This window comes from Conger conger, chromosome 19 (genome assembly GCF_963514075.1).
Source record: "Conger conger chromosome 19, fConCon1.1, whole genome shotgun sequence".
NCBI classification, from domain to species: Eukaryota; Metazoa; Chordata; class Actinopteri; order Anguilliformes; family Congridae; genus Conger; species Conger conger.
The window spans coordinates 6926318-6950516 of NC_083778.1; the positions used below are offsets into that span (position 1 = coordinate 6926318).

General features: G+C 44.1%; 2 protein-coding genes across 2 annotated transcripts; one reads left to right on the forward strand and one right to left on the reverse strand.

Annotated features, from left to right (window-relative positions):
- Positions 1 to 12668: 12668 nt before the first annotated feature.
- On the reverse strand, positions 12669 to 14949 carry ccdc59 (coiled-coil domain containing 59). Its single transcript, XM_061229779.1, has 4 exons — positions 14601 to 14949; positions 14018 to 14327; positions 13582 to 13681; positions 12669 to 13186 (listed from the first exon to the last, which is right to left on the reverse strand). The coding sequence occupies exons 1-4, from the start codon at positions 14746 to 14748 to the stop codon at positions 13010 to 13012; spliced, it is 735 nt and encodes a 244-aa protein (XP_061085763.1). The 5' UTR covers positions 14749 to 14949; the 3' UTR covers positions 12669 to 13009.
- On the forward strand, positions 14947 to 21785 carry mettl25 (methyltransferase like 25). The gene is made up of 12 exons (XM_061229778.1): positions 14947 to 15318; positions 15439 to 15612; positions 16011 to 16117; positions 16719 to 17354; positions 17754 to 17901; positions 18734 to 18828; positions 18941 to 18970; positions 19412 to 19485; positions 19866 to 19959; positions 20059 to 20133; positions 21028 to 21099; positions 21523 to 21785. The coding sequence occupies exons 1-12, from the start codon at positions 15072 to 15074 to the stop codon at positions 21613 to 21615; spliced, it is 1845 nt and encodes a 614-aa protein (XP_061085762.1). The 5' UTR covers positions 14947 to 15071; the 3' UTR covers positions 21616 to 21785.
- The last annotated feature ends 2414 nt before the right edge of the window (positions 21786 to 24199 follow it).

Below are 24199 nucleotides of genomic sequence, written 5' to 3' on the forward strand. Positions count from 1 at the left end.
CTAGTTGATTTGATTCATTTTCACAAGAGTTCCAGTGTGCAAAGTTGTGTGGGTGAATGCAGCTCAAAGGGAGAATGCAGAATGATCACTGCAGTGTACTTATTTCCTTCCATTACTGTGAACAGTAATGTATTGAGTTTCCTTATTTACTGTGTCATGATTGCTTTGTTTGAACCTATTCCTGTAAAATCTGTATGTGATTAAACCTGAATTATAAAAACATTGAACATCTTGCTGTTATTTATTACTGCGGACTCCTGTGATACAGTGGTACTTATTTCATATTCTGTATGGGATTATGTTTGGGCTCAAAATGAGTAGATCAGGATGGGGCTAAAATCTGCACAGTTCAATTAATGACATTCATCTACAGTAGTGTAAATTAACTCTAGTATAAGAAGCACACACTGAAGGAGCATAGCCTCCCCAGGGCCAGCATCCTGCTACACACACTGAAGGAGCGCAGCCAAGCAAACCATTTATCCATGTGATCAGGTGGACTGTGTGTGTGTGTATTTCTGCGTCCGTCTGTGTGTATGAGAGTGTGTGTACGAATGACAGTGAACCAGTAATGCAAAACACAATGAAAACAGTTGTGACAATGAAAAAGGAGATGCTGCCTCAGCAAAACTATTTGTCCAAGTATATATTGCACAGAATCTCCTCTGGTATGCAGTGCTTTTAGGGTTTGAAATCAATACCGAGGAACGAAATCAGTATCAATTTTGGAAACCGTTTACAAACAAATGATTTCAAACGAACAGCACTTAATTCTGTCGAATGTTTTTAATGGTGTAGTTTTATTGATCCAGGATGATTTATTTATATGGAAGGGACATGAATGCACGGAGTGGCAGGTTTAGCGCACAAGATGATTTTCTGCTGTGGTCTCCTGGCAGGTTATCCCGATCGTTTTGAACAGTAAAATGGCATAGCTATAAAATAAAATTATGGCAGCACTGATTTGATTTCAATCATACTTCCCATACCCACACTTTTTATTCTAGCCATGTTGAATATTTATGATTGTTCCGGCCTGTGACTGAATCTTTTCCCACACTGGGCGCAGTGGTACGGCCTGTCCCGTGTGAGTTCACTGGTGTCGCTTGAGGTTTCCCTCCACACTGAAACTCTTCCCGCACTAGCTGCAGGCATGCGCGTTCTAGCTGCTGGTGTCCGCCTGTTTTGGGCTGAGGAGTCTGACTATCTGGGACAGTCTGAGAGGGTGCAGTGTCGTGTGGCATTGTGAATGTACAGTATGCCCATAGAACCTTGTTGCTGAGTGACAGTGCAGTGGAGAGTTCAGTGTCGAGAGCAGTGTGGGTTTTCATAGTGTGGAAATGTTATGACCGGGTCATTGTGCAGAGATTTTAATGTAATATAGAGCTGTATGTGTGTTTGTAGCACAAACGTAACAGGTTAACGGTGTAGAGATTAAGCATTTATTCCCGTAAAGCATTTACCCTTCTTTTTGGGCAATGATTTTGGACTTATCCCTTAGCCCTAATCAATGCCCATGTTAATCCTGAGAAATACCCAGAATTTAGTTGATTTCATGTTGATCTAAAATTTTCTTTTGAGATGTAAGAATCTGACACGCTGGAGAAAAATGTTTTCAAGCACATGAAGCACTCACCATGAGGAATATAGATAGTCAGACTCTGGCATTTTATGGACAGTGGTCTGCATGAGAGAAAGGTGTTGAATATGTTGGTTTGTTTTCAGTTTGCTTATTTGGTTGATTTATTTGACATAAATGTGCTTAGTTTCTTGAATAGTGCTAGAGTTACCCAGTGGGTGGGGCTACAGCAAGCCTTAGCCTATATTAGGCCCCATGGCCTGTATATGGCAGGACAGTTGAGAGAGACTGTATGGTCATACCTTCTCTCTCAACCTCGAATACCAATGAATTTAATTTTCATCTTTCCCTTTCTTTTTGCTCTTCACCATGGGCACTAATGATGATATTTTTGACACATGCCCCCATCACTGTGGGGCTGAGGAGGGAGGGTGAGCAGGGGCTCCTTGTCTCCCAGTTACACCATCTGCAGTCAGACAGGTAGAAACACTCTATCATTGTGTTTTTGAGGTTATTCCACACACACAAACATTGGAATCAATCACACTGTCACTATTAAAGAAATGACACAAATGTCACATGCACTACCAAAACTGAAGAGCATCTATTCTCGCGCACAAGCAAAACTGTCACGATCTCAGAATATCACACTGCTCAAACCAACCTGCGTGAAGCGATTTGGTGGGTGTGACTGAGTTCTGCTACCCTTTGAGATAACTGGAGACTCTCACTTCCAGTTATCTCTATCACGAACAACAAATTGTGAGATTGCAATGCAGCAAAATGAATTCATTTATTCCTTAAGGCTTTCATGTGCAGTGAATTGACAAATTCCATATTTGTTATCTCCTTCAAGATTGAAACTGTCCTTTTTAACTCATGATACATGTTGAAGAATGTTTGTTTGAAACGAGTTGAATGGCATCTTTCATCGTCATACAGTGTTCATGTATATTATGTAATGTGATAAGTTATGTATGGAATACCAAGCTACTCTGTTAAGGAATATGCGATTTGGGATAAAGGCTATTGAATGTGAAATGTGTATCGATCCACTGTCTCGTTGTCTCTGTGAGGGTGTGTTGCATATACTCTATCTTTCTCACACACACACACAAATAGGCTTGTCTGCTGTAAGAACTGTGAATAATGTAGGGAAAATTCACAGAATAAAAGATCTCCCTCCTAAAAAGCATGATCATAATCACTCAAATTTAATGTGCAAGCTGGTTCCTCCAAAACTTGATGTTTATGCTAAAGGTATATCAAAATATATATATATACTGCATGTAATCAATATATCACATATACGCTGCTTGTTATCGAATCAAATGAACTTAGAATATCATTTATTACAGCTGAGCTTATGGAAATGCAAGAAACCACAGTGTAAACTGTCAAAATGAGAGCAAAGAATGCAGTAGGCTGAAAAAGCACATTTACTCACTTAGAAAAGAATATTAATCAAATATTAAAGTATGATTTAGTATGTGTAAGGATAATGATATAATAATACAAGGGGTAACAGTGAATACACAATACTGATAACAGTGAAGACCAAATGCTGATAAAATGGTTTCAGAACCGAGGAGTAAAAAAATCCTTTGTTGCTGCCAAGCCACAATGATGTAATGTTTTAGGAGGAGTGGAGTCAAGGGTATATAATGGGTGTAAAAATGGCAGTCGAGGTTCAGTTCGACAGAACTGATCCGGCCTTATGCACTTGTGCTAAAATAGTCTAATTTTCCTGAAGAGCTTGCTGCCCTGATGTCTTTTCCCGGGTGAAGTAGTTTTTCTACTGTCCAGCGCTGAGGGGCTATGGCAGAGCACAGCATTTCCTAACATTGCAGTGCAGTTAACATGAAGACAGTCCGTTCAGCCCAGCTACCTTTGCCTTTTTCTGCCACTAAAGTGTTAAGTCCTAGCCACTGCATTCTTAAAGGTACGGTAGGTAATTTCAGACTTCTAACGGTCAAGAGAGGAATTTTAGCAAAGTTAGGAAAGTGCCAGCCTGTAAACTGCATACTTCATTTAAGTACTATTAACACAGGCAGAGGGTGAGTCAGTGAGCCTTTTTCAATGATAGGAAAGGATTTTCAATGCTACTGTAACAATGTTTTAACAGAGCAATCTTGCCTATTGCACACTGTAGGACTCTTAAAGGTACATTACATTCTGTGCAGAAGACATCATGTACAGTGACGTGTGTAAAACAGTATGACTGGTTTCAATTCCAGCTATCGGAAAGGAGACGATATTTGAAGCGGATTATTATATTTGAGGCATTTGAAGCAGATTTTCTAAGGGATTTGAAATGCAATTGTTACCGTAAACCCAGACAAGTACAAGTGTGAAGTATGGGGTCAAGTATGGTCCAATCCTCCTGATGTGATACTGCCATTCCAAGTCAAGCCGATTCTTACCAGTGCGACTGACTACTTGTCGTAGGGAGGTTCTCCTAACAGCAGCTCCATCTTGTCAAAGTTTAGTCAGATAGTCTCATTAACCTGTAGGTGGTCAACGTCAAGGTTTATTGCCTTCATTTTTTTTTTATCAACTGCTTATTTTACTAAAATGAACACTTATCTGTTTCTCTTGGAGATTTTTTAGCTTCTCAATAACATCCTCTACATTTTGGAACTCCTTGCCTGTGGATATAAGGTCCTGCTGTACTTACTGCTGTTGTAAAATCTCTTGAAGTATGATTGCAATCAAATCAGTGCTGCTATTATTTTATTGCATAGCCATACCATTTTACTGTTCAAAACGATCGGGATAAACTGCCAATCATCTTGTCCACTAAATCTGCCACTGCATTTCTTTCCCTTCCAAATAAATAAAATAAATCATATTGGATTAATAAAACTGCACCATTGAACACATTCTACAGAAAGTAATCTTGTAATGTGCTGTTCATATTAAAGAATTCGTTTGTTTGTAAACTGTTTTCAAAATTGCTACATTGCTACAAATTGCATTGTTCCAGCTTCTTCAAAAGAATTACCAAAACTGAGTACATTTGATATAAAACTCCTGACTCATAGGCGGGATTCTGTGCAATATAAACAAAATGCAAAATATTCCGTTGATATGTTTTGTCATGTTCACCCTTCATCTGTAACTTTTCACTCTGGCTGTATTTGAACCTCTTTGTGTCTTTTGTCGCCAGATTATGTGTCCTGATCACAGTCTCTCTTAGACTTCAACCTTTATCGTTCTGTTTTGTTTTGACACGTAGTTTCATGTTTCTAGCCACTGCATCACAACCCAACATTTGTGGAGGTGGAAAAACAAATATTTGCTTGTGAGCTTAACGATTTCTTGTGTGTGTGTGTGTGTGTGTGTGTGTGTGTGTGTGTGTGTGTGTGTGTGTGTGTGTGTGTGTGTGTGTGTGTGTGTGTGTGTGTGTGGCGGGGGGTATATTGCAGCTGTTTGTGTACCAGGCTTTCTCTGCAATGCTTTGCATGGACAAATAATAATAATTTTTAAAATCCTGGATAACCTGTGCTGGTGATGTGTTGCGTCATTGAACTTGTACAGCTGTGAACTTGTACAGTGAAATTAGGGGTTGCAAAAAAAATCAAAGTATCCTTTCCAGAACAAGTTGGTTATTGCATATACCCATTTTTAATTCCTTGTCAGAAATATTCCACAAGTTAACCCCTAGATATACATCTATTCTTTATATTTGTCCTTACCCTTGTTTATGATTATTATCCCGAGCGACATACTGGGCCTTCCTTCAATTGCAATCACTTACTATACTATGCAAAATGCTATTTTGAAACATATTTAAGCAATAAAATACAGCTCTACAGGCATGTTTTGTGATTTGAGGGCACTTGAAAGCAGCTGCCTTTGATGTTGTCTTCAACATTGTTTGTTTTTTGTGTTTGTGAGTGTTCATGTGTGTGTGTGTGTGTGTGTAATCATTCAATCATTGTTTGTGTGTTGTGTGGGTGTTTTGTGTTTGAGTGTTCAATCATTGTTTGTGTTTTGTGTGTTTGAGAGTTTTTCATCATTGTGTGTTTGTGAGTGTGTGTTGTGTTTGAGTGTTCAATCATTGTTTGTGTTTGAGTGTGTGTATGAGTGTGCTGTGTTTTGTGTGTGGGTGTTTTGTGTGAGTGTTCAATCATTGCGAGTGTGTGTGTTTTGTGTTTGAGTGTTCAATCATTGTTTGTGTTTGTGTGTGTGTTCAATCATTGTGTGTTGTGTTTGAATGTGTTGTGTGTGAGTTTTTAATCATTGTGTGGGTGTTCATTCATTGTTTGTGTGTGAGTGTTCAATCATTGTTGGTGTTTTGTGTGTTGTGTTTTGTCTGTCTGTCTCTGTGTGTGTGTGCGTGCGTGCGTTCAATCATTGTGTTTTGTGTTTGAGTGTTCAGTTTTGTGTGTTTGAGTCTTCAATCATTGTGTGTGTGTGTTGTGTTTTGTGGGCGGGTGTTCAATCATCGTTTGTGTTTTGCGTTTGAGTGTTCAATCATTGTTTGTTTGAGTGTGTGGTGTTTTGTGTGTTCAATCATTGTTTGTGTTTTGTGTGTGTTTTGTGTGTGTATGTGTGTGTTGTGTGAGTGTTCAATCATTGTGTGTGTTTTGTGTGTTCAATCATTGTTTGTGTTTGAGTGTGTGGTGTTGAGTGTGTGTATGAGTGTGCTGTGTTTTGTGTGTTCAATCATTGTTTGTGTGTTCAGTTTTGTGTGTTTAATCATTCAATCATTGGTTGTGTTTGAGTGTGTGGTGTTTTGTGTGTGTTCAATCATTGTGGGTGTTTTGTGTGTTCAATCATTGTGTGTTTTGTGTGAGTGTTCAATCATTGTTTGTTTTTTGTGTGTTCAATCGTTCAATCATTGTTTGTGTGTTGTGTGGGTGTTTTGTGTTTGAGTGTTCAATCATTGTTTGTGTTTGTGTGTGTTCAATCATTGTGTGTTGTGTTTGAATGTGTTGTGTGTGTGAGTTTTTAATCATTGTGTGGGTGTTCATTCATTGTTTGTGTGTTGTGTTTTGTCTGTGTGTTCAATCATTGTGTTTTGTGTTTGAGTGTTCAGTTTTGTGTGTTTGAGTCTTCAATCATTGTGTGTCTGTTGTGTTTTGTGTGCGAGTGTTCAATCATTGTTTGTGTTGTGTGTGTGTATGTGTGTGTTGTGTTTGAGTGTTCAATCATTGTTTGTGTGTTGTGTTTTGTGTGCGGATGTTCAATCATTGTTTGTGTGTCTGTTTTGTGTGTTCAATCATTGTTTGTGTTTGAGTGTGTGTATGAGTTGTTTGTTCATTCTGCATAAATTGTTTTTACTTTTCCAAGAAAATTATCCTCACCTCAGATGAGTGTGACTTTGACCACAGGTGAACAGGCATATTGTACATTCACAATACCACAATATGCTACAATATACTTGGCTACTGGAAGTACTAAAATTAAATTTTACAAACTCCCGAAAAAACTATGGCTTCGAATTGATTGTCACTAGTGCCACCCTTAATTTGCCATTAGAAACCAGCAATTCAACAAACCTTTCTATTTCATGGCAAAAATTCAGAAGTGATTCAGAAGCATCAAGAGGAACCATGAAGTTGTTAGCCCTCGGTACGACGGTCACAGTGCAAGGTTGTACTTCCTGACAAGCACCAAAACACATTCATAATAAAATGTTTTATTAGATAAACTGTGAAGTGTCTTTTGTGTTTACTTAGCCAAGTTGAAAAATAAGCAGTTTGTCCTAGTGTCTAGAAATAAGATCGTACCTAGGTACAATCCAAATGGGAAAAATACATATACGCATATTGTACATTCACAATGGTGAAAATCTGTGTTCTCGGTTTGTGCATCACAAGATTTGATGATTTGGTGATTCCTTGATGGAGTGCTGGAGGCGACTGATTGGTCCAGTTAAATGGGTGCACTGCTGATCCTTGCTGGTTGAGGAAACACAAACATTACATGACATAATATTGAATATAACCCCCCAAAAGGAAACAGACTGCAATTCTGCCACCTCAGTGGAATGCTGATGAGTTGAAATAGCACTGTATAAACCATGGGTTTTTGGAAACGACAACCACCTCTGTGTTGACTTATGTGTTCTCATTCATCAAACTATTATGGTGACAATCAGGGGGCCATCACACTGAGTAAGAATCCAGTGAATAGATCGAGAGAGGGGGAGAGTAATGAGCAGGTATGTCCTGCTGTTAACTAGCTTATGGATGGGCTTGTGGTTTTGAGCTAGAGCGCTGTCATTTCACTAGGACACACGTGGATGTATGAATCTCAGATGGGTTTATTGTAATTGACACTGCATCCCCAATGATTCTCCTGCAGCCTGTTGAGCTGACATCGCTTAATTTGCCTGTTGAGGATATTGTAACATAACATGCCTTCGTAACCATTTCAAGAAATGTGTTTTCATAAATTTCTGAAATGTTATATCAATAGACATATCTCAGGATCGTGTTGGCAATAGATTTTTGGAGAAGGTCCCTTTATCATTATAATCTGAATAATCATTATGCTTTGGTTGAAATGTGAGGGCTAAAATTAAGTTGTTAATTTTGGTCTGAATAAATCACTGAATTGCACCCAATTCTGATGCAAGTATGTCTACAATATGCTGTTGCAGTAAATAAAGTAATATGGAATTATGGTAACGTGGCACCGTGTTTTCATAGAATATGGAGAATGGAGCACAGATATAAATGGTAGATTTGATCTGATATTGTATTGTCACAGAAATGTAATTGTTTTTTTAATAAATAACATGTTGAAATCATGTCCTGCTTTGAAAAGTCCTCCCTGTGCTTATGCTGGGTTGTGTTCTCAGTCGTTGTTTTTCATTTGATTACCTGAGCTTAACGTACTGTACAACAATTATAGTTAGGTCTGGAAACATACATGCACATACATACATACACACACACACACACACACACACACAGACACTCTCACACACACACTCACACACACACTCTCTCTCTCTCTCACTCTCTCACACACTCACACACATGCCACATCCATATTCTTCTGTTTTGGCAATGTCGACAATGTAATTTGCGCCCTCTTGCAGGACATACTGACCGCTTTCTGAAATGTTTTGTGGCAAAGGCTGCCTTGCGCCACAGTTCAACCCTTTTTTTTTTTTTCCAAATCCAGTCACATGAATCCCATAATGCCGTTCTTCCTTCGAACAGGCATTCCTTCATGTCTGAGGTCTCAGTGGTCCGATAAGCCAAACGACAGGTGACACGTGTTTGTATTTAACCCAGAGGAACGTGCACAGTGTCTGACTGAATGGGTGAATGAGAAGCATCAATTGTACAGCGCTTTGGATAAAGCCGCTATATAAATTCCAACCATTTACCATTTGAACAAAAGCGTCATTATTCATTACGTTACTCATTATTATTCTTATTACATGTCAGCTGAAGTCAGTGAGTCTGGCCAATTGGTAGCACTAATTGTTCAGTTCATTGCCAGGGAGGAAAGAAAACCAGGGCCAGATTTGAGGGTGAGATGTGACTATCCCTGGTCAAGAGACTAGGCTGGGATGTGCTCTTTCTCCCTTTCATTTAGTCACCGAATTGAGGATGAATTTTAGGGCGTGCATACTGCGTTAAATTTGAGAAAGTATTCTAAAATGACATATTGAAGACCATTCACACGAAATGAACGCGACATTGGTAGTCACGGCTCCAGCGCTTCCGCTCATCTGCGGTCTGAACACGGTTCTGCACAGCGGCAGGACGAGGCCCGATTTCACAACGGTGAACAGTGGAAACTTCCGCTAAAACAAACAGGATGTTACACGATCGCGACACCCTCTTTACACATCGTGTACCCAGGACAGTGGTGAAGATCCGCGTAGCCACCACCAGAGTTTATCTTGGACAGAGACCAAAAAGGCACACGCGAGCCTTGCAGCAGGCCCTGCTGTTCAAGCGCTGCGGGATCTCCACAGGAAGGCAGGCCGTGGATGTGAGAGACTTCGGTGCAGTGCTATGAACTACAACCGTCACTCAACACTTGACTTAACGTGCAGTTTTGCAATTCGAGTGTTGACCCACACTCTCAGAAATGACAGTGGAGGACATTTGTGTTCCTCAAGCTTCAAATTTCCCTGAAAGTGCAGTTATGTTCTCTTTGGCTACAAATGATTACGTTTACCAAGCAAAAAAGGTACAAATTAATTATATATTGCTGGCTAGGGGTACAATTTTAACTGTATCAGTGAAATACTTGTGAGTGAGTTGGATGAAATTTTTTTTAATTATTATTATTTTTTAATTCTTTCATTTCACACGAGTCTGAACACATTTCAAGTTTATCCAGTCAACCAACAACCATTAAACATATTTACTTCGAGTGATTAAGGTGCCAACAACATATTTGACTGGCAATCGCTTAAAACGTAACGGGAAATTAAGAAATTATTATTTGTAATACATTTTACAATTCAATACAATTCATATAGTGACAAGCACTAACGACGGCTACGCGCTAAAGTTACTTCTTTATCCTTCGGCATATATATTTCACATAAACCGGCATATTTATTATATCACGTAACTGAATTTTTGGAGCTGGGTTGCTGCTCAGCCAAATTATAATGTCAGCACTTCCACAAAAATTTCAATTCAGCGGCACAAGAACAACCATGCAAACTTCCTGATCAATAGCCCCGAACGCGCAATGGGTCGACCGACTACTGTTGCAGTCTCCTTACAAACAGTTTGCATGTGTAACGTAAAGAGCAGCTACAAGTCTAATCTGAATAAATTGGTGCCGTGCAAATACACCGCCACCTATGGAGGTGCACAAGTGGAACTTGTAAAAAGAGGGTGGGACCTAAAAGATTGTGCTGCGCATGGTAGCCATGGCAACAGTTCGGACAGTTCTCCATTTCACAGGAAAGCGTATGAGCGGAGCGAAGTGAAGCGATTAGCCAGCATCCACTATAGAGAGCATACGTATCCATGACAGAAAAGTAATTCCGAACGCATCCCAGAACTGTGAGCAGACATTTGACGTGTGCGTGCGTGAAATGTCACAAAACAGAACAAAAATAAGACTTACAGAGTGGGCTCCAGAATTATTGGCACCCCTGATAAATATCAACTAAACTGAAAATAGAAGAAAGTTTAATAAAAAATAAATAAAAAAATACATACTTAAGTGTTTTCCTGTAATTTGTGATAAGGTTAGAGAACACATTCGGAGGACATTTTTGACTATTGCTCCATGCATAACCTTTCAGAATTATTGGTTTTCACAAAGCCATTATGTGTGGATTAAAGCATTGATGCATGTCCCAGTACTTCGTTGAATTCATTGCGCCATTGCTCTTAAATAGTGCCCCAGGACAACTGGCAGCAAAACATCTCCAAAACATCAATTACCCACGGCCATATTTGACAGCACTCGCGTCCAGTCAAACACCAGACACTTGGTTTTGTTTATGGTGCTCAGTGAACACTTACTTCTTGCCTCCCTTCCAAAGAGTGTTGGGATGGAGGTTGTGTTTCATGACTATTTTTGAGACTTGCAGACCCCAAGATGCAGCCAATCACTGCCATTCTTGAACCTTGGGTCGTTGCCTCCCTCACCATCTGTGGGGACAGCATGCACTTGCCTCCTCTTCTTGGCAAGTTTGCAACCACTCCATATGCTTATTATTTTAGCCGTCCTAGAAAAACCCGTCACACTGTGAAGCAAAAAGCCTTGTGAATATGCCGGAAAAGGTCAGCTACTCACATCCACCATTCACCATCCTCAGTTTTCAGATTTCAGTTGACAAACATCCTCCGTGGGTTTATCTGAACACCAGTATACTGGGGGTCTTCAAGACCAGGCTCGATACAGTGCAAGACACTGTTTAGATTTTAGGTAGACTAAGCAGCAGGCACATTTTAGTTGTAGGACAAGGCGAGCATTGCTGGGCCGAATGGCCCGTTTTCGCCATTGTTACGTTATATCGAGGAAAATCTGGCAAACCTTCAGCTCATCATAGATAAACCGTGGAGCTGTGGTTTGAGTGTCTGTCTGTAATGGTGAAATTAGGAAACTCACAATGAACTAAACACTCTTAATGAGCTCTTTCTCTCGTCAAAGCACCAGAGGAGAATATTCACTAAATTGTTCATTATCATTATAGCTGTCCTCTCCATACCCCAGTTTCACAGAAAACGAGCTTGCGAATTATTCCCGGCCCCTGGCACACTCGACATCATTCAGGCCCTCGGACCACTCGCAGACAATGAGACGGATGAACCTGTGATCTCCCGCATTGTGTTTACAGCTGGGTTCTGTATTAATCTCACACAGATTTCATTATTCGGCCGCTGGCCACGATCCTGACGGCCACGGGGTCTGCAGCTGTCCACACGGGGATAAATTAACAAGACGTGTCACCTCAGAGAAGATTCTGGTTTTCATACCCAAAACATCGTCAGGCAGTCCCTGGATAAAAGCAATACTGAAACCAAAATGAACATACAATGTTCTTCTAAAGGTAAATCAATCTCAGGAATCAAAGGAAAAAGTAGAGCAGCTTATTCAGAAAAGCACTGTGTCTAGATAGGATAGTTACATTAACATCACGCTTTTCTCACATTCAAAGCACTTTACAGTGATGAGGGGGAACTCGCCTCAACCACCACCAATGTGCTTCACCCACCCGGGAGAATTTAATCTGAAAGTGAAAAATAGGTGTGAAAGTTGGAACCATAACAATATTCTGAAATGAATTAATATTTTCGAACCCCTGGACCCTGATTTGGGAAGCTGTGGATCTTCTTGTGGTCTGCTGCCACCTTGTGGTATACAGTGAAGGTACTCTGAACAATTGTTGATGTTCTGTGAAACACACAGACACAATCATTCACCATCCTATTAAAAAGTGAAAAACTACTTTTAGAAGAACAGAAAAGCCTACCTCTTTAAAGGGCAAAAAATAAATTAATTAAAAAATAATAAAAAATAAAAAAACTCTGAAAACATTTGTTAAAAACCAAAACGCATTGCAAAACCACAAACCACATTTAAGCAGACATGTCAAGTTTACATTTTAAACCCAGGTATTACACAACAAAAGCCAGACATATTTACATTGTGCCAAATGGCTGCTTTATTCCGTTTCCGCTTGATAGCTTCAATTGCAGTCCGAGACGATAACCAACAATGTGACACATTCAAACACCGTATTGGCTGGAGCAAAGACGTGGTAAAAAAACACTATTTCCCAGGACAAAGCGGCAAAGGACTAAATTCTCCTCTTCCGTCAGCCCAGCATTCAGTCGCATGCCCCAGAATGGTTTCATTTCACAGGGATGTGTCTACAGCACCCAGGCCGGCTGAACTCAGGTGTGTGCTGTGTTTACCTGTCTCAGTATCATGGGCGACCAGGCCCAGTGGGGGAGGGGGTGACAGTTAAAAAGCTGTCGGTCACTTGGCCTGGTTTTGGGTCTTATTGTGGATTTTCTGAAGGAGGTACTCCATCTGCAGGTTGAGGTTGGGCTGGCCCTTCCTGGTCTTTTTACACAGCATCTGGTAAGTCTGCATCTTCTTCTCCTTGTAAACCTTCAGCGCCTCTTCTCTCTGCTGTTTGTTCCGCAAAGCCTCCTGCGGAGCCAGAGAAACAAACTCAGATGAGAGTGGTCAACACCCCTCAAGTCTGGCAGCCCACCGGATGCAAGCTGGAATTGCTCCTGTTAAGTCTGGACAGCAAAAGACCAAATTTAAACATTCAGCGCTGACGTCACACTGACCTGACTGTGTCACTCGGAACATGACACACAACGCTGACATCACACCCAGAGCACAAAACGTTCCAGCAGACATCAACCTCCTCTGCCACTGAAGTTGTCTGGTGCAACAGAGTAGCTCTGCACACACAAATCTGATCGGATCACTTACCGTCAGTCCTGAAGAACAGCTTTGAGAAACAAATTCGATTTGATGTTGTGAAGCTCAGAGAACAGAAGTTTTAATTTGGGGGGACGGGGGACGGACCTCACCTCTTTCTTTTTGGCACGCTGTTCCATGGCGCTCTCGTACTCCTCTCTCGTTTTCTGATAAGAAGTCAGCTTTCTCATTTTCTTCTTACTTGGGTTAAGCCTATGGGTTGAAATCATGAATAACCTAAACGCATGATCCCAGGGCCTGTGTACAACATGACCCTGAAACTAGTTACAGACCAGATTTTTTCATTCAAATTCCATCTAATACACACTGCATTGTTTCAAATAAACCATGTTCATGTATATTGTTACATACGCACATTCGTATATTTGTACTTCAGATTATGTTTTCTGCAAATAACAATAACTGTCCAAAGCAGATCGTACAACTGTCAACTAAAGTTTGTGATTTGATCCAGCACCATGCGATAACAGCAAAGGCCAAATGTTAGTGTTCAGTGGTGTGGTGAAAGGAAAGCACCCGGACCCGTACCCGCTGGGCTCTGCTAACGCGGGCTGGGGGAGGCGCGGGCCAGGTGAGGAGGATGGCTGTGGTTCAGTATGAGAGCTGGGTCTGTCCTCTCCAGACGCTTGCTCAGTTGGGGGCGCCTTCCTTCTCCTCAACCGGTTAATCTGATCCTCCTTTCTGAGCTGATCTGCCTCCGCCTGGTACAGGTGTTTCAGGTGCTCTGGGTACTCCTGTTCAAATGCCGTTTTAACCGGCTTTCCGCTCGCCTGCTTACGCAGCAGTTTGTTGTACGCATGTTGTGCTTTCTGTTTCCTCTTGAAGGCAAAACCCTGTCCTGCAAAAAGTGTGTTAATAACTTGTCAGTTCGAATTTCTCCCCACGTCTCATACACTGGTGACGCCTTTTTAACCAACGTAGCATCCACTGAACATTGCACTTCATTAACAATGATTATTTAATATTTTCTATAACAAGTTTAATTCATGCCAGACTATTTATACAAGACATCAACACCACAAAATTATGCGACACATTAGTAGTATGGTTCGCTGGCTAAAATTTGGTTTGGGACACGAGTCCTCTCATAATAGCCGAACTGTGGCGTTACCTTCTTGTACGCTGCCGTGGAATATTTTGCCTTCTGGGACCCACTTTGGCTTTTTATTCTTGAAACCAGGCTGCTGTTTTCTCGCCTGGTTTGCATTCTTTGCGATGTGTTTTCCTGTAGTCTTCGCAAATTTCTTAAACGGTGCCATTTCGTAAAACTATTCCGTGGCCTACTACACACGTTTTATTTTGTTTTCAAAGACGTGCTGTTTCTATCTGGTCGCAGCTTGTTGACGTAATCGAGGGTTGTCTGCTACTTTCAGACATTACAATAGGAAAGCGAGTAATTCCACGAAACCGGAGCCATGTTTGTTGCGGTTGATGTCCTTGCGTCGTCATTGGATTTGAGTAGTTTTGGTACAGCCAACATGGCGCTTGTGTCGCGCCTTACAAATCGGTTCGTCTGGTTTTGACTACCAATGCCTAGGACAGAAGATCACCATTTCCATGCTGTTGCCGGGCCGCAACGAAGATGTCTCTATTGGAATCAGAAGATATTCCTTTGGAAGTGATCAAAAGTAAAATAGACGGGCTTAGAAACTTCCTCAAGATTTCTCTTAGTATAGCCAACGCGCACACAGTCGACTTCTACACTTGTAACGTTTGGGAAGACTTTATTGCAGTGCCACCCGAGAGAGTGTTGTCCATTATCAGTTCCAACTGTCACCAGAGGCCGGAGACAGAGAATCGCAGAACTCAGTCCTGTGAGGTTCCCTCAGGTAATTTGCGGTTATCCTATCCATGGTTCTGGTCATCTGGTTTAATAATAAAATAAGGTAATATACAAATATAAACTCCACATGATTAGTGCTCAGCCTTACGATAAGCTCTTTAAATAGGAAAAGATAGGAGCAGTTTTGGTTTCTGCGATGACTCGAAGCGGCTGGTGGACGTGGCAACGCTTCTTGACGCGGCTAATCGATACGCTCTTCCGGGCCTGGGAGTCTGTGTCCCGCTGCCGAAGATAATGCAGACCCTCGGAGAACACCAAAGAGTTCTGCCAAGCGCAAAAGGTAAGGAATGCTGGACATTTTTTTAAATAAAATGTTTTAGCCAGGCAGTACTCCTCTGTCAAACAACACACAATTTACTGTATCAGCTGTGTTGAGGTGACAATGTGAGCAAGCGTTGTATTCCACTCATTGAGGAGATTGCGTCTTATCCACAAGAGTGGTACGTCTTTACTGAAGAGGGACGACGACCACTGTCTGCATGTCTGCCTGTCTGTGACTCAGTCTGTCTGCAAGCAGGAAAGCACAGACATGATAATCGACAGGTTTGGATGGAGCGTGGTAACATCATTGCTATGAATGGTGGCATTCAGCGACGGCAGCCTTCCGCAGCTGTGAAAGCTCAGCTCTGTGAAAGACCGAGTGGGGCTGACCGGGGAGACTTGTGACACCTCTTTCAGATGTCCCTCTGGAGCCGGAGGAATTCATGAACTCCAAGAAGTCGCACGAGGTGCAGATCATGTCCGGAGTGGTGGCCAGCCTGGCTCGGCACTGCCGTGTGAGACAGGTAAGGGGCCACGCCTTCCTCAGGTAGACGGGTGCTGCCAGAGAGTCAAAGAGTCGATTACTCTGTGCTTGGATCCAACAAGGGTGCTTTGCTATGGATCTGGGTTGCCAGTCGATCCCCCTGGGTGTGTCGACGTGTCCCGGAGTAAGACGCCTAAAATGCTCCTGACGGGCTGGTTGGTGCCTTGCATGGCAGCCTATGAATGGGTGAATGAGAAGCATCAATTGTACAGCGCTTTGGATAAAGGTGCTATATAAATTCCAACCATTTACCATTTAATGTTACTGGCACCCCACTCCCCCATCAGTCGATAAATCTACAAGGCCCAAGTCCTTATCTTTGTTGTATTCCTTGCACTTGAAACTGTACTTCCCTTTCAGCGCACTTATCCCTGTTTATGGGTATGCACTTTGTTGTACGTCGCTCTGGATAAGAGTATCTGCCACATGCCTGCAATGTAACATAACGTAATGTAATGTAATAAAGTGTATTGTAATTTCGTGTAACTTCAACGTGAAGCAATGCAACGCAACATAATGCAGTGCAACGCAATGTAACGTAACATATCTGCGCCCTGCTCTCTGTCTCCCCCCGGTGGCAGGTCATAGACGTGGGCTCAGGCAAGGGCTACCTGTGCTCCTTCCTGTCTCTGCAGTACGGCCTGCAGGTCTACGGGATCGACTCCTCCAGCGGCAACACCCACGGGGCGCAGGAGAGGAACAGGAAGCTGCAGAAGTACTCCCGCGCGTACCAGCGACACCGCAAAGCCAGGACCGCCGTCTGCGGAGGAGGGGAGAGAGCGAGGGATGGGCTGGGGGAAGAGAGAGAGCGCCCTGAGCCGGGAGGAGAGAGCGAGGAGAGACTAGCACGTGACGAGAGAGAGCAGGATACGGAGGCCCTCCTAACCTTGCCCTCGGAACCAGCCGTTGCCGTGCCACCGGAGGAGGACTCGCCCGAGGGGAACTTGAGCGACGCTCCGTCCACAGGCGTGGACGGGGTCGCCTCCGATTCGGAGAGCCCCTTCCCCTTCCTGGGGGTCCTGTCCCCGGAGCTGGTGGAGCTGCCGGCCCCCCGGGTGCCCCCCGCCCGGCTGAGCCTGGAGGAGAGGGAGAGGAGGAAGAGGGAGAACCTGGAGAGGAAGAGGGCGGGCAGGGACGACCGGGACGGCCTGTTCTCCCCCCTCACCTCCTACGTCACCGCCCAGACTGAGCTGTGTGACATCATCACGCACCTGGAGGTGCGCACCCGTTCGCTCAAAAAGCTCACGTCCTGCCCGATGCACTCCCCTTCTATCGCTGGGCTCCTTACGGGATTTCTCTGGGAGAAAAAAAAATATATATATAATGTATTTACCTAATGTACCTCATTTTAAGGGTTCAGACCTAGTTTTTGCGTTTCTGTTACTCTGTAAAGCATTTTTGTGTCAGGTTTCTGCAAAAATCAATGACACATAAATAAAAATGTGCTATTACCATCATCCGTTCGATACTAGCAGAAGAAGCAGAAACTGGTGGCTGTGGTGCTTCTGTTTGTGAGACACTGGGTCCCAGGGCAGTCACATGATCGTATGTGTTTACAGGACATGGTGTGTAGTGCAGTAAGGGTGGGGATAAATGCAGGGTGCTTTCTCCTGCAGGATGCGATGTTGGTGGGCCTGCATACGTGTGGGGATCTCGCCCCCAGCACACTGCGTATGTTCACCGCCAAGCCAGAACTGAAGGCCGTCTGCAGCGTGGGCTGCTGCTACCACCTGCTGTCTGAGGAGTTTGAGCCGTCCTGCACAGGTACTCACAAACCCCCTACCTCTCCACAACAGGTACCCACAAACCCCCTACCCCTCCACAACAGGTACCCACAAACCCCCCTACCCCTCCACAACAGGTACCCACAAACCCCCTACCCCTCCACAACAGGTACCCACAAACCCCCTACCCCTCCACAACAGGTACCCACAAACCCCCTACCCCTCCACAACATGTACCTACAAACCCCCTACCCCTCCCCAACACATACTCACAAACCCCCTACCCCTCCACAACAGGTACCCACAAACCCCCTACCCCTCCACAACAGGTACCCACAAACCCCCTACCCCTCCACAACCGGTACCCATAAGCCCCCTACCCCTCCACAACAGGTACCCACCCCTCTACAACAGGTACACATAAGCTCCCTACCCCTCCACAACAGGTACCCTTAAACCCCTGAGCTGTGCACAACAGATATCCACAAACCCCTGAGCTGTCTACAACAGGTACCCACAAACCCCTCAGCTGTGCACAACAGGTACCCACAAACCTCCTACCCGGCCAGTGCAGGTACTCATTTTAGATCTGAAATAATCTTCCCATCATGTCTTGCTGACTGTTACTGCACATTTTACCAAAGCATATATTTGAAATACCAAGAATTATTTTTGGATTCAAGCCTTGTGGATCTGAATACACAAGGACGTTCACACCTCTCACAAGAATGGCTGTTCCTTAACCCAATGAATATTTAATGAGCATACCGCTGAACCACTGGAAACTGGAAATATACACCCTGATAAAAAAACAAAACAAAAAAAAAGCTGTTCTCCTGAATCTCCACCCCCATGTTACATTGTCTCCATAGAGTCTGAAAGCAACCAGTGGGGATTTCCCATGAGCCACCACCTGAGAGAGCCCGCCTGGTTCTGTGGACGAAACGCCAGGATGTCCGCATGCCTGGTGAGGTCGCCAATAGCAGACCCTGCTGGTGCTGTTGACCAATCAGATCAGTGCAATCGTAGTGTGTGACACTAGCTGTGGTGGCTAACTGTCTCTCTCCCTCTCCCTCCAGGCTTTGGAAAGAGTCAGCGCTGGTGGAGGGGTAAGCATCCTCACTCACTCACACACACACACACACACACACACACACACACACACACACACACACACACATCTCTCCACCTCTCCTAGAAACACACAGAAACAACTGGGACTATTTAACTATCCCCTGATGAATACTTTTCCTTTTGTTCCTCACCTGCTTTGTGTGATAGTCATACCGGACCCCCTTCCTCTCGCGGTTTTGCTGGTCTTGGGGTTCAAGCTGTGTTTGGTGTGAGCCTTCATTGCTGTTAGTGTCCTGGCTGCAGCTGCGTAGTGTATTTACTGATGGGCAGGCAGCAGCATCGTTTTGGCTGGCTGACCTGCGCTGGGTTCTGCGATTGGCCGGTCAGTCTGTGCCTGGCTGCGTGATTGGCTGGTTGGCCCGTGTCTGGCTCTGTGATTGTTCGGCTGACCCCGCGCTGTCCTCTCCCCCCTGCAGCTCCCCATAGAGTCGCTCTTCTACCGAGCCGTCCTCCACGTTATCCTGAGGGACCACTACTCCGCCTTTAAGAGGTCAGAGCTCCGTCCGTCCCTGAACCCGTTTGGACAAAAGTGCGGTCCTCACCCCCTCCTGCCTGAGCACCGGGCTGCTTCCAGACCTTTGGTCTCGGCAGCAGAGGGCTTGTCTTTGCCACTGCAGAATGACGTTTAGACTCATTACATTACATTAATGGCACTTGGCAGACGCTCTTATCCAGAGCGATGTAAAACTGATTAGACTAAGAAGGAGACAATCCTCCCCTGGAGCAATGCAGGGTTAAGGGCCTCGCTCAAGGGCCCAACGGCTCTGCGGATCTTATAGTGGCTACACTGGGGATCGAACTGCCAACCTTGCGTGTCCCACCAGCAGGTTTTCTGGGATTTCTTAAAGGCGGTGCTTTGGTTTTTGACAGTGAGAAGCGCGTGGGCAATGTCTACTCCAAGTCGGCCTCCTTCGTGGACTACGTCAGGAGAGCCCTCCGAAAACTGGGTCTGGACGAGTCAAAGGTCAGGCAGGGATTCTTCAAGAAGTAAAAAAAACCCCTGAATTTAAATAAATAAATAAAAAATAAAAATAAAAGCCAAATGGCCTGTGCTCCTTTCCAGATGTCTGACAGCCTGATCCAGGGCTACCATGACAAATACAGCCCCAGGAGGCCGGAGATGCATGCCTTCAACATGGTGGGTGAACGTCATGAGGGCACACACACAGGGTTAATCTGACTCGCACAAGGGGTTAATCACACACACACACACACACGGGGTTAATCTGACTCGCACAAGGGGTTAATCACACACACGCACACAGGGTTAATCACACACACACACACAGGGTTAATCTGACTTGCACAAGGGGTTAATCACACACACTCACACACACAGGGTTAATCACACACACACGGGGTTAATCTGACTCGCACAAGGGGTTAATCACACACACACACACAGGGTTAATCTGACTCGCACAAGGGGTTAATCACACACACAGGGTTAATCTGACTCGCACAAGGGGTTAATCACACACACACACACACACACACGGGGTTAATCTTACACACACAGACACACACACACGGGGTTAATCTGACTCACACAAGGGGTTAACCACACACACACAGGGTTAATCTGACTCGCACAAGGGGTTAATCACACACACAAACACGGGGTTAATCTTACACACACACACACAAGGGGTTAATCTTACACACACAAACACGGGGTTAATCTTACACACACACACACACACACACACACAAAGGGGTTAATCTTACACACACACACACACACACACGAGGGGTTCATCTCACAGAGAGGTCCCAGTGTTTGTTGTTGTGCACTGAGCTGGTGTGATTTACAGGGCGTGAGTAATGAAAGTTTACGGGTGTGTGCTGATCTCCTGTGGGACGGCTGGAGCACGTGAGCCCTTCCTGCTTCATGGAATTCATGAAGTACAAACTCACCCCCCCCCCACACACACACACACACACTGTGCTGGCGGTAATGCTAACAAAGGGGCCTGCAGTTCTGTTTTTGCCCATAACCGGTGTGATCATGTGTCGTGGTATTTTTTCACAGCTGAAGGTGTCCTTGGCCCCCTGCATCGAGGCCCTGATCCTGCTGGATCGCCTCTGCTACCTGAAGGAGCAGGTCAGTCCACAGCCCTGTCTGACACCCTGTCCTACGCCCACAGCCCCAGGCCCAGCATGCTGGGTGCTCAAATACGGGCTGAAACAGAAGTTAGAGTGGTAGTGACGTATACGCGAGTGAAATGGATTTTCCAGGGGGAATTTCTGAAAAAAGCTGGACTGACGTCAAACGAGGATGCGCGCACTGTGGGAAAAGGATTTTGATTGGAGGTGGAACGGAAAATTGAGAGACATCTGATTGACATACACGCCAACCGGTACACGATGATGCAAAATCTTGTTTTCCAGGAAGTGAATGGAAGGACACTTTTTGGAATATATACTTCAAGACATGTTTATATGGTTACGGTTATGAAGAATTTACCAAATCAGCTTGTTTTTAATGCCGGGTTTTTTGTGTGTGTGTGTTTTCCATGTCTTGCAGGCGAACACGTCTTTTTCAGCTGTGGTGCAACTGTTCGATGCGCTGACGTCGCCACGGTGTTACGGAATTGTCGCCGTAAAAAAGCAGAGCTAGTGAACATTCCGAAAACTTCGTTTTTTTGTCGAGCACCATCCAAAGAACTTTTCCACTATCCCAAGGCCAATTCCCAATTGCGATTTACATATTTACTGTATATGCTATGAAAGACAACTCTTCAGGTGGATTCTGGCCAGAGTGTCTAAATAAATCACGTTCGGGAGCTATTAAGTAGTGTATTGGATTTTTTTTTGTATTCTACATTTAACGGCCAGCACATGGGAAAACGTTTTAGACGTGCGTGTGCCTTTATGGGAATTCTCCTGGACGGCACATCAGAAATTCTCCTGACAGCCCCCAAGAAACCGGTTTCTCTTCTGTTTCCAGGGGGGGTTAGTCAGTTTGTTTTGTTATCAGTCTGTTTAATTCTCACATTCACTGAGCACCGCAGAACAGGGGTTGAATTTTAATGGACTCAGAAGAGAAGCAGTCCTTTACCCTGTATCTGTCTCAAGTGCTGCCCATTAAACATTGTCATTACTGAAAATCCAGTAATCCAAATGTGCCGGTTTGGAAAAGTGGTGGTACTGCACGTGCGTGTGTGCGTGGGGGGGAGGGGGGGGGGGTACTGGTCAGAGAAGGGTCGATCTGCAGCTTGCAGGCTCCCTACAGAACCTGCCACTTTTCCAAACCGGCACATTCAGACCAGAGGAAGGGACTTCCTTAAATGTTTGTTCCTTTGTTACTCTGGTTATTTTTCAGTTGCTGTGTGTGTGTGTGTGCGTGTGTGCGTGTGTGCGCGTGTGCGCGTGTGCGCGTGTGCGCGCACGTGTGTGCCCTCTCTGCCACCTCCACTGTTAACAGAACTACGCAAGTTTCAATAAAACACACCTCATTCATTCTTCCGTCCTCCCATTAATACCAGGTCTTAACAAAAACACACATTTATCAAAGAGAGTAATTCCAACCACTGGACATATTGGATTTTCAGTAATGAGAATGTTTAACGGGCAGCACTTGTCACTCTGTGCCAGTGACCAGGCGTGGCACTTCCTATAATCCACTGGAGAGGACAAATGGCACAGGAAGTAGACAAAGACACCACTGAAGCTGAAAATCTGCAGGATGTTTCAAAATAGCACTCCACTCCACAAATTAAATTAGTATTACTATTCCTATTATTGTTGTTATTATTATTATTATCCATCCATCCACCCATCCATTATCTTAACCCGCTTATCCTGAACAGGGTAGCAGGGGGGCTGGAGCCTATCCCAGCATACAATGGGTGAAAGGCAGGAATACACCCTGGACAGGTCGCCAGTCCATCGCAGGGCACACACACCATTCACTCACACACTCATACCTATGGGCAATTTAGACTCTCCAATCAGCCTAACGTGCATGTCTTTGGACTGTGGGAGGAACCCCACGCAAACACGGGGAGAACATGCAAACTCCGCACAGAGAGGCCCCGGCCGACGGGGATTCGAACCCAGGACCTCCTTGCTGTGAGGTGGCAGTGCTACCCACTGCACCATCCGTGCCGCCATTATTATTATTATTATTATTATTATTATTATTATTATTATTATGATGATGATGATGATGATTATTATTATATTTGGACATCCACTTCTTGTTTTCCGCTTTTGGATAATGTTTTTGGACAGGTGTATTTTAGCTGTTGAATGTGCTTCCACACCAACCCCCTGCTGATATTCCCATCCCATCCCATCCCCTCTGGGATGAGAAGGAGAAATTCCCACTCGGTTGTATCCATGCTCAACCACATGGAAACCTCCGCCAACAAAGCCAGCACAAGCAGCTGTACTCATTCTGTGTTGTGTCCTGTGACAATGTGGTGATGAATTCAGCATGAGTTCATCAAGCCATGTTCATGTTCTAATGAGGAGCCACGCATTTTACACAACTCATAAAAGGCTTTTTGTCCCAGTGCAGCTTCTGTACGATGTTCTAGCCTCAATTCGGATCGCTGGTGACCAGAACTTCAGAGGTTACAGAGGCCTCTGACTCATTTCTGCTGGAAAATTAGCAGACTTCCTGTATGGATTTTTTTTCAGTGCAGAACCTAATCAATCACTGGCTCCTCCTAATTCAGACTCACTTTGCATTGCACTGGAAAAATACACAGCACATATCTGTGTATAACATAACATAACATAACATAAGGTAATGGCAAGAACAGGCCATTCAGCCCAGCGATGCTCACCTTTTCCGACCCCTACTGCCTAGTTTGCCTTAAAGCTAAATAGAATCTATGCCAAGTCAGTTGTCAGTAAATTTCAGGTTTGAGTTTAGGTTAGTCTGTTTGTGACTACTGGTGAGAAGCCTGTCCCTGTGCGTGCTCGGCTGTTGCACAGTGCACCTGTCCCAGGTGTGGCATTGCCATGGCAGCCTTTAGGATTAGTCTGGTCCACATGGGGGTTCCCGACATCCTTGACACCCAATATCACATATTTGTGATTAACTAGAGGTCATGATTTGTCGTCGTTGGAAATGAACATTAACGTATTAACATAATAACAGCCATGTAATACAGTATATAACACAGTACATAATAACAGACATGTAACACAGGACAAACCCATCTACACACAACCGCCTGATCAGAATTGAT